Below are 11,848 nucleotides of genomic sequence, written 5' to 3'. Positions count from 1 at the left end.
AGCGAACGAGAGGGGAAAGGAGGCGTCGCGTCGTCCTTTCGATAATGAATAGAACATAGACTTACAAATGTTAGGAGAGTACAATAAAAGCTTAAAAAATCATTCAAAAATAATTTATCGCGTTATGCCAAAAGTCGTAGAACAAATGTTGCTACTTATGATGTTAGCTATCTTGTCCTGCGAGGTTGCCGGTGTTTTAGAAATAACCCTGTATATGCATTTTGCACCAAATAAGCGATTGGAATAGAAATATGGTAATTAATAATTATTTATATTTAAAATTTAATTTGAAAAGAAAATGCATTGAAATAAATTAATAGGAACTATATGTATCGTTAAATAGAATAAAAGGAAATAAAAAACATACATTTACGAATAAATAATATCTGTTTTAATATTCAGCAACATATAAAATTTTAGGGAAAAATTTAAACACAAAAAAGATGCTTTTTTAACTCAAGAACGGCTGGACCTATTCAAATAATCTTTGTATTTTTTTTTACATATTGCTCCACCTGAGAATCTAAACATATTATAAAGAAATTAAACATATGAAAAAGTGGAATTTTTTAGAATTAAAATTGTTTATTGAATACATGGACGTATAAAAAAAGACGGACGGTATATCGCCTAAACATTGAGTGAAGCCTAGTAATGGCGGCGAAACATCCATGTGTGTGTGCCATGTTGCCATGGCAACAGCTGTCCTGTTGACAATGGCGGCTGTATTTTTTTCTATAAATTTTGCCGTAATAATTTTGTCATTAAAACATAAAAGAAATAACTTGCTTCCCTGTGGAATGTAATCCCTTGTGTTTTGTTATTTAAAATTGTACTGTTGCGACACCATTTAACCACGCAAGACGGCATTTTAAATATTTTTTGTGAAACAGTGACGCAGTTAATCAGTCGGTAGTTCACGACGTAATGGCGGCCGACTAGCTTACTATGGTGAGAGTGTGTGCGTGTTTATTGTCTTCACACGATCGCTAGCTTACTATGGTGGCTTCACGTTGTTTGTTCGTAATACGGCGTCCGTCTTTTTTTATACGTCCATGATTGAATAAATAAAAATATAATCTACGAATTATACATATGTATAATATATACTTATTGTTTGAGAGTTCGTTAAAAATGGCGGACGTTCAACACTATAATATGATAATTGTAAAAAAAATCTATTACAAAAGCTAAAAATGCGTATAAAAAGCTAGTAATATTTTAAATAAGTGGCCTTTTAACAATTTTTTCTTGTTATATATAATAATCTATTTATATTATCACTACATAGTATAAAACAAAGTCGCTTTCTCTGTCCCTATGTCCCTTTGTATGCTTAAATCTTTAAAACTACGCAACGGATTTTGATGTGGTTTTTTTAATAGATACAGTAATTCAAGAGGAAGGTTTTAGTATATAATTTATTAGGTTTTAGACAAAGCGGGCGAAGCCGCGAGCGGTAAGCTAGTCTATATAATAAAAATGAATCGCTAAATGTGTTTGTAATCGCATAACTCGAGAACGGCTGAACCGATTTCGTTAATTATTTTTTTTATAATATTCCTTGAAGAACGAGGATGGTTCTTATGTAGAGAAAACGTAAACATGTACCACAGCCGAATCTGGGGCGGACCGCTATATTATTATAGGCTGTATTATTGTAGGCTTACATTGTGCTTAGATAAATTAATAAATTGAATAAAGAGATCAGATAATTCCTATATCTATATAAATAAAAGTCGCCAAATGTGTTGCTATAACTCGAGAACGGCTTGACCAATTTGGGTATTTTTAACGTTTTTGATATCGCACAAGAACGATTTTTATATTATAAATTATGTTCCCAATAAATCTGAAATAGCTTAGAAATATATAGAAATAAAACTAAACCATATTTCACACAACCTATCTTTCGAAGCGAGACGTATCATTTTAAGTCTAACATTAAAATAATCACAGATAAATAGGAAATAAAATGTGCGCAAAGCAAATTCACAACAAACTCAAATTATAAAATCTAAGAAATAGAAATAAAAAGTTAAATTAAACTTTAAATATAGAAAATAATATTAAATCAGAATCAAAGCAAACTATCAAATATTTTATTTTTAGTTCAAATCATTAAAATATTCAACATACTTAATAAATTAAAAATAATATTCAGAATACAGAATACAGTCCAGAATCTGTCATAATACATTCTAGAATCAAATGCATACTATAATCAAACATTGAACACAATCATACACAGTAGAGTTATGTGCGTTTATATAATATTTATAATTAAAAATACATTTATACTATTTTATAAACGAACATAAGAAGACTAAGTATTATAAAACTAGGCGCTTTTTTACAGAACACAATATTCATAATATAGAATACTGTTATGTATTATGTATAAAATCAAATATTACAACCAGAATACTGCTTATAGAAATAAAATAATAACTTAAATCAGAATACAAGCATGTACTCCTTCAAAACAGTGAAAATAACTTGCTTAACGAAAATACGCGTAGAATACAATCTAAATCATGTATATTATTCATCCCAGACCCAAGAATAACCGCTACATTTTATTCTAGAATCATGTATAATACGTCTAGAATACATTCCAGAATCATGTCCTAGAATACATTCCAGAATCATGTCCTAGAATACATTCCAGAATCATGTCCTAGAATACATTCCAGAATCATGTCCTAGAATACATTCCAGAATCATGTCCTAGAATACATTCCAGAATCAAATATACCACTCAGAATCAGAATTAAAACGGCGCCGCTTCGTCAAGAGTGTGCAACCAATTGAATATCATCATGTTCCGCTCGTATTTGGACAATGGACGCCCCCTTTCTCTCTCTAGATCAGCTGCGGTGAGAGCCAAGTGTGCAGCTTCTGAAAATTATATTATTTATACTATATAAATGTTTTTTATTTATCTCTGTATGCTACGAATATTATAAATGCGAAAGTTTGTGAGAATGGATGGATGTTTGTTACTCTCTCACCCAAAAACTACTGAACCGATTACAATGAAATTTAGTATTTAGGTCCAGACCCAGAATAAGACACAGGCTATTTTTTATCCCACAGGAACGGGATTTGTGCGGATTTTTCTTTGAAAACGCGAAACGGCTAAGCAACGATTGAATAGAAAGGACATAGCTTTATCAAGGAAATCCCACATGTAGTCTGCAATATATAAATACACTAGGTTTCCGCCCGCAGCTTCGCCTGCGCAGTCAAAGAAAAACCCGCATAGTTCCCGTTCCCGTGGGATTTCCTGGATAGCGTCATTTTCCCGGGATAAAAGTAGCCTATGTCCTTTCTCGGGTATCAAAATATCTCCATAACAAACTTCATGAAAATTGGTTCAGTAGTTAAGGCGTGATTGAGTAACAGACAGACAGACAGAGTTACTTTCGCATAATTATAATATTAGTATGGATATAAAACGTACCGGGATGCACGTAGTTCGTGTGTTTGTTCGGCACGGTCAGTGTGGTCGGTCCCGGGCCGGACACAGCGCTCACTGCGCTCACTGCAGCCGCCTGGAAGAATAATAATTGATATTTTTTAGTATGAAAAACAAAATTGTGAAATGAGGGTACCTGAAAAAATGTATACCCTTATTTCTCATTTTATGTGTTGCTTTTTTGGTGGTAAAAAATAAAAGGTCTAAAAATTAAAAATAATATAAATTGGTTCACACCAAACACACACACACACATTAAATTAACAACAAAAAATCGTTATTTACGTTGTAGGTAAAAAAAAAGTAAAATACAAGAGAAAAAGTGAAATGCGGGTACTTGTAAATAATGTATACCCACATTACTGTAAATTTTTGATATGGTGTCAGTAAATTTAACAGAAAATCGTTTGAATTTTAAAGGTTACAAGTGCTATTTTGAAGTGAAACTTCTTTAGGCGCGTTGAGAGTAAAATTTCAAGGTCGCGTCATGGCAATACCATCACGCCATGGAGTAAGGCGACGATTTTGGTATCGTTGAATCTTGTCGAAGAAGTTTCACTTCTGACACGTGTACTAGGCTTCTTTTTTGTTTTTTCTATATAAACCATGAAATAAAATTGTTTTGGAGTTCGAAACAAACAAAGGTTGCTTGGCAGAGATCGCTTGAAAGCGATAAGGCCGCCTATTTAGCATGTTGTCTACTATATAAAAATAAGTCGGGTTTTCCTTCCTGACGCTATAACTCCAGAACGCACGAACCGATTTCCATGGTTTTGCATTCGTTGGAAAGGTCTCGGGCTCCGTGTGGTTAATGCAAAGAAAAGGTGTCTCTGATGGCGAAACGGAGTTCGCCCGATTTGAATGAATGAATGAATGAATGAAAAACACTTTATTGTACACCAGATATGATACATTTTATAAACTTAACAATAAATTAATCAATGTACAGTAGGCGGCCTTATCGCTGGCAGCGATCTCTACCAGGCAACCCAGAAAAGTCGAGGAAAATAGTTAAATTTAGATTTTCTAGTATCTTATATGTTTTTCTCTTTTCTTATGTATGTTTGTGTTAAATAAAGATTGTATTGTAAATATTGTATTGTATTGTACATACAAACATACCTCAAGTTTGTCCAAATTGAACTCCGACTGAGAAACTCTCTCCAGAGCTCGGTATGTGGTCAGCAAACGACGTTTTATGTAACTTTGGCGAACCTGAAGGAAAATAGTTTAAAAAAACTAAAAAACACGCTTTTTATAGAAAACCGTACTAAAAAATAGAAAATTTTATCAAATTAGTGTATTGTCATCGGTCCTCAATAAATCTACAAAGTTTGAACGAAATCTAGCCGTTTAAAGTGGGTCAAAATCGCGCCCAAAGAAGTCGGTTACAAACAAATATACAGGTGAAGCTAATATAAAGCGTGTAAAAATAATTATTTTTAGTATCACTACATAGTATAAAACAAAGTCGCTTTCTCTGTCCCTATGTCCCTTTGTATGCTTAAATAAATCTTTAAAACTACGCAACGGATTTTGATGCGGATTTTTAATAGATAGAGTGATTCAAGAGCAAGGTTTTAGTATATAGTTTATTAGGTTTTAGACAAAGGCTGTAAGCTAGCTTCATATAATTGATGAATATCTAAAAAATATTAAAATTAATTGAAAATAAGTCGATCTCGGATATAAGCCCGAGTCTTTTGCCGGAATTTGGTGATATTTATTGATTACGTGAAGAAATATTACACGTCTGATTTTAAATGAACGAATAAAAAAAATATTTGCTTAAATACTTATTTCTGAATTAATAAAAATAATCAAATAGGCATAAACTCGCTTGTTAAAAGATCGTCATAAAAGATGTTATATAAAACCTTCATTGAAATTAGCACCTTATTTCGTGACAATAAAGTCCTAAGTCATATGTATATTGTATACTAGCTTTCCGCCTGCGGCTTCGCCCGCGTTTTCAAAGAAAAACCCGCATAGTTCCCGTTCCCGTGGGATTTCCGGGATAAAACCTAGCCTATGTTACTCGTGGATAATGTAGCTTTCGAATGGTGAAAGAACTTTTAAAATCGGTCCAGTAGTTTATGAGCCTATTCATTACAATCAAACAAACAAACAAACAAACAAAGTTTTCCTCTTTATAATATTAGTGTAGATGTAGACTAGCTGTTACCCGCGGTTTCACCCGCATTGCTCCGCTCCTGTTGGTCTTAGCGTGATGATATACAGCCTTTAACCTTCCTCGATAAATGGGCTATCTAACACCGAAATAATTTTTCAAATCGAACCTGTAGTTCCTGAGATTAGCGCGTTCACACAAACAAACAAACTCTTCAGCTTTATAATATTAGTATAGATATAGCTTATTAGAAAACTCTGCCTGACATGCATAAGCAGAGTTTTGTTTCGGACATTTTTTGAGCATTATTATCAGTTTAATTGTTTATTGTATGTTTAAATTAAATTAAAAATAATAACTGTATCACAGTTATTGTATCATTTTGCATCTTTTCTTATATAATGTATGTACAATAAAGTGTAATAAATCTAAACTTCAATACTGATATTATAAAGAGGAAAGGTTTGTATGTATGTATGTATGTATGTATGGTTTTCACGCATAAACTACTGAATCGATTATAATGAAATTTAGCACACATATAGACGGTAACTTGGATTGACACATAGGATAGGTTTTATCGCGGAAATCCCAAGGGAACGGGAACTATGCGGGTTTTTCTTTGACTGCGCGGGCGAAGCCGCGGGCGGAAACCTAGTAAATAAATAAAAATAATATACATTTACCTTTTTATTGTCCGTCGGTAATGTTTTTTGCACCGAAGTTATCGGATGAGAGCGTTGCGGCGACGGCAGTTGAGATCCACCTACTAATATTAATAGTTTATTCCCTTTAAAACTAGTTTATTAAGATTTAGTTCTTTTAGTGGGTTCGATTCCCACCCGGGGCAAATATTTGTGTGATGAACATATTTATTTGCTCTGTGGCTGGGTGTTAATTATCTATATAAGTATTTATTTAAAATTATACATATATGTATGTTTATCAGCTATCTGGTTTCCATAACACAAGCGAAAGCTTAGTATGGGATCAGATCGTGCCGTGTGTGAAAATTGTCCTGAAATATTTATTTATTTATTTATTATATGACCGTTAAATCTTTCTATTTCTAATGGCCGAGGTCTGATGGTTAATTTCTATGTCTTTTTATAAAAAAAATCTTTATAAATAAATAAAAAATCACAAACTTTATTATTTCATCACTTAATGTGCAAAACTCAAAAACGGCTCGACCGATTCGCCTTATATATTTAAGACAAAAAGAACAAAAAACTGATAAAGTTTGTTAACTATGAGTAATAATAATAATAAATAATTATTACAAAAAATTTTAATCCAATTTTCCATCACAAAAACGAAATTTTTTATTCCTACTCCCAAACTGATAGGATTTCGATCAAAAGGGTAGCTAAATCTCACCGGCCACCCAGGTGCTACAGGATCGTGATGCTGCGTTCAAAGTGAGAGCTTCCAGCGCCGCGCACAAACCTACTTCCGAAGTTGCACTGAAATTATTAAATAAAAAATTAATTAATATTCATAATATTTAAATAATAAGTAATTAATAAATAAAATAAATGTAGGAGAAATAACAAAAGAAAGAACATACAATTACAAATCAAATCATTCAAGAATGGAAAAAAAATTGTAATCTTTATTCATTTCATATTTATTTTCATAGCATTCAAATGTGCATTAATAAATGATAAATTTTTAAAGAATATAAAAACATCGATCGCGAGGCGGGATTCGAACCCGCGTCTTCCGCCATTCCGGGGCGAAGCCTGACCCCGCCAGAGCAATCGAATTTATTCTCTGCTTTCGGTTTTGTGTCCCAGGGACACTACACGAAAGACGCAGGTTGGAATCCCGCTTCGTGATAGATTTTTTTCTATTCTTTAAAAATGTATTATTTATAAAAATTTGGATACTTTAAAACTAAATCACAAATGAATAAGATTATAATTATTAATTATTTTTGTATTTCTGAAACATTGCACTAGAAATACAAACAATAACATCTTCATCTCATCATTAAAAATAAGCCCTACAAGAAAATTATCACTACAACCATTTTACTTTTTAACCGAATTCAAAATTCGTTCTCAATTCGGCCGGTAGGTATATTTTTTTTATACGACAATACAGTGGACCTCCGGTAATCCGACAAACATTATACAGGGCAGTGTCAGACTATCGAATTTGTCGGATTATAGAGTACTGCCTAAGACCCCCTATAGTCCGGATTTTTTTACAAAAGAGTAAATCAAATAACAAATTGCAATCCGACAAATTACATGTCCAATGATAAGATTCTATATGTTATATGTACTTTGAAGTACAAATCATACTTAATTTATGTATGTCGAATTTAGTAAATTAAATAACAATAGAGAGCTTACGTTTTATTATAAAATCAAGAATTCATTTGCTAAACTACTGATAGTTTCATTGCGATTTAAGCGGTCTAAAATATCACATTTTTCTTGTAATTGTCAACGTTTTGTGCTTTTGCTGGTGTGTTTGTGATAACATTACTAGGTACTATATAGGTACTGTATAGACAGGGGCCGGATTATCGGGTGTCCACTGTATTCAATATATTACTTACCATCTAACAGGCGCAGCGGGGGCGGAGGCCGACACGTCCCCCGCGCTGAACGACCTGCGGAGCCCGAGCTGAGCGCAGAGGGCGGCGCACCCTGCGAGTAGGTCTCGACACGCGTCTCCTTGTAGGGGAAGCGCGGGGGAGCCCCTACGGAGACTGGGGGAAGTGGGAGATTGTAAAAAAGATCAAAAAATCACCAAAGATGCCCCAAATCGTGGCTATATAGGTGTCTTAATTTAAAAAAATCAGCCTGTTTTGGGCAAAAAATAAGTATCTGAAGAAAAATAGGTCAAGGAACAGGGGAAAACCATGTCGAAGGCTATATAGGTACCCAAATGTAAAAAATCGACGTTTTTCGATAAAAATAGGTATTGGATCGTAGGAGAGATGGTTGCTTATGGAAGTTATGGAAGCGGTAGGAAGGCAGGGTTAGAAGTTTTTTTGGGATGATATCTATATAGGTTGTTAAATTAAGTGTGGTCAATGTCATCAAGTAATAGACGCAGCCCGAGCTGTGCGCAGAGACGCACCCGGCGAGCATCTTTTCGACGATATTAATAGGCAAAGGAGACAAGGAGGTTGGGGTTTTTGGCATAAGTAATAATTTTTAACCGACTTCAAAAAAAAGGAGGAGGTTATCAATTCGGCCGGTATGTTTTTTTTTTTTTATGTATGTACACCGATTACTCCGTGGTTTCTGAACCGATTTACGTGATTCTTTTTTGTTCGATGCGAGATGGTGTCGAATTGGTCCCATAAAAATTTTATTCGGATAGGCCCAGTAGTTTTTATTTTATGAGCATTTTTGTCTGTATTTGTAAATGTTGTAAGTGCAAGTTTGAAGTCGGTTGTTTTTAACGCAGTTATTGACTTGTTATAGGATTGGTTGCCAAATTAAGTGTGGTCGATAACTTTTTCAAACCAATATTTTAATTTGTTATATGAAAAAATCAAAATAAAAAAATGGCGGAAGACCTTATCAATAATAACTCCAGATTTCTTTTCGAAACTTTCAAATTCTAATTCAATATTTTATTCCAAGACATATGGAATTACAATTATAAAACAACAATTATTAATTTTATCCTAAACTTTTCTTTTATCAATTTAGGTTACTATTTCATAAGTAAAAATAAATCTATCATACGATACCTTATCGATTTCCCTTCAGGATTCGGACTGGCCACCCTCAGAGAAGGATCTGGACCCTGGCCGGCCTGAAATATAGAAATTTATATTTATTGTTAAAAAAATTCTGGTAATAGTCATGAGTTATTACTGAAATAATGCAGTAGCCAAGTTTGCCTTCTGAATAAGTAATAACTACATACAACAAAATTAACTCAATCTATCCTTCTGATAATAACAAACAATGAGGAACTACATTTACAATATGGTTAGTCCTACCGATAATAATTTCACTTCATAAAATGTATTTTCACCTGTTTAATTGATGAGGGAAATCTAGTTTTATCTTAAACCACTATTACAATTAAAACTTCCTTATTGTCATGAATTTTAATATACTACCATTTGTATGATGAAAATATATGCTAAGAAAACATTAAATATTGAGTAAGAAGAATCAAATAAGGAATAAATTTTCCCTCCATAGACAAGTATCTTTGGAAGATATCCTCCCCATTAACAAAAAAAGGTCTACTGGGAGAGAGCTTACCCTAGAAGCCAGCAGCTTCAACACTCTCGCGTCAGACGCGGCGAAAGACACGCTGAACAGCGACAGGTCGGTCGTGACCGACTCGTGCGTAGCTCCACTGGGACAATCTAACAAACAGCTCACCCTAGAAGCCAGCAGCTTCAACACTCTCGCGTCAGACGCGGCGGAAGACACGCTGAACAGCGACAAGTCGGTTGTGACCGACTCGTGCGAGGGGGAGCGGGCCACGCCCACGCCACGCCACCCCTCGCCCGTGCATAGCTCCACTGAAAACGAAATTTACATTTTAGGGAATATTTCCATGTAAAAATCTATACTAATATTATAAAGCTGAAGAGTTTGTTTGTTTGAACGCATTAATCTCAGGAACTACTGGTCCGATTTGACAAAATTAGTTAGATAGCTTATTTATCGAGGAAGGTTATAGGCTATATATCATAACGCTAAGACCAACAAGAGAGGAGCAATGCGGGTGAAATCGCGAGGCACAGCTAGTATAATATAAACTTGTATCTTCAAAATAATTTATTCTACTACTACTATTACCAGGGGCATCTAAAAAACAGCGCTGTTTGCGCGTTGCGCGTTATGCGTCTATTGACGAGACGCATCCTTTTCTATTATTTTCTATTATTATGTACTGTGTAATCTGTACTCAGATGTAACATGATAATCTGAGAAATATACGATTTTTTTTTTTTTGTGTAATTGTTTCCACTGATTCTAAGCTATATAGCGGTGCAATTAAGATGTTCAATGTCGGAAGAGAAGATTTAAATCAACAAAAAATAATTAATATCCATTCAGCGGTTCTTGAATTATAAGTGTTTTAAAATGATTTTGTTCTATATTATAATAAACATATTATAAAAAGAAATTTATATTTTATTTTTATATGTTCATCCTACCTCCTACATTTCATGTTTAAAACACAGTTTTTTATGACAACAAGAAAATTCATCGATACATATATATGAAAATTAGAGGAAAGGCAAATGCATGGATTTACTTCAAAATTTGCATGAATAATAGCAATTCAGATAAAACCGCAGGGCACAACTAGTCATTGTGTTTAATTAATTATTTACTTAAAAATCAAAGCATGATTTTGGCATTATTTAAGCAATATGTTGTACTTATCATATAATGAAATAAAAAGTTAATTTGTTTCAAAGAAAAATACATTTTTGAGCTCAATAAAAATACTGCATCTGCATCAGCTAGAATTACATAATATACATATAATTTATATAACTTTTATACTAAATTCATTTAAATGAAATACTATACACACAATAAGATTATTTATTATCATTAATAGGAAGATACTTTATAGATCGATCGATCCAATTAATAAGTACTTATAAGAATAATAAAAAATAATTCATTTTCTCAGAAAATAAGATAGTGACGATCAAAATGGGAGTAAAGAACGTTATGCCTTATTTATATGTTAATAAAAGTATGAATTTGCGCACAGTACAAGGCTTTTAAATTAAATATTAACCAAGTAAACAAAAACCGGCAATACGACACAATTTTGCAAATAACAAACAAACATACCACTGATGTTGGGATCCACGGTTATAACTAATATTTACACGATTTAGAAATAATTGGACACTAACGAACTACTAATTGTGCGTATAATTTGAATAAATATATTTAACGTTTTGCCGAATTATGCAAAAACATACGAAATTACGAAACGATTAAATGCGTCATTTTACTGAAATTTCTCATTTCTCATTTCTGCATTTATCTGTCAATTTTCATGTCAAATGGCGACGTTCCATTTCATGTGATTTTCTTTCAGAATTGGAAAATTGTAGTTGAGTAGGTACTATTATTGTTATAGTAGGAAGAAGGGTTAATGGTTGTCAATGAAATATATTATCGATTAACAACCGTAATTATATAATTATATGGATACTTTTCATAATATACGTAACAGTAAATTCAGATTCGCGCCATCTTTAGAGTATTGAA

General features: G+C 33.1%; 1 protein-coding gene across 1 annotated transcript; it reads right to left on the bottom strand.

Moving 5' to 3' along the window:
- Positions 1-1,657: 1,657 nt before the first annotated feature.
- On the bottom strand, positions 1,658-10,527 carry LOC149896082 (uncharacterized). Its single transcript, XM_090118401.1, has 9 exons — positions 10,515-10,527; positions 9,983-10,125; positions 9,334-9,398; positions 8,185-8,337; positions 6,993-7,078; positions 6,299-6,381; positions 4,604-4,696; positions 3,467-3,557; positions 1,658-2,901 (listed from the first exon to the last, which is right to left on the bottom strand). The coding sequence occupies exons 1-9, from the start codon at positions 10,525-10,527 to the stop codon at positions 2,774-2,776; spliced, it is 855 nt and encodes a 284-aa protein (XP_089974527.1). The 3' UTR covers positions 1,658-2,773.
- Between the last annotated feature and the right edge of the window lie 1,321 nt (positions 10,528-11,848).

Source organism: Colias eurytheme, chromosome 29 (assembly GCF_061535395.1).
Source record: "Colias eurytheme isolate Ceu_HAF_F1 chromosome 29, ilColEury1 Martin Lab GWU primary, whole genome shotgun sequence".
Lineage (NCBI taxonomy): Eukaryota > Metazoa > Arthropoda > Insecta > Lepidoptera > Pieridae > Colias > Colias eurytheme.
The sequence above is the reverse complement of the archived record's forward strand: the minus strand, read 5'-3'. Positions and strand labels throughout refer to the sequence as shown.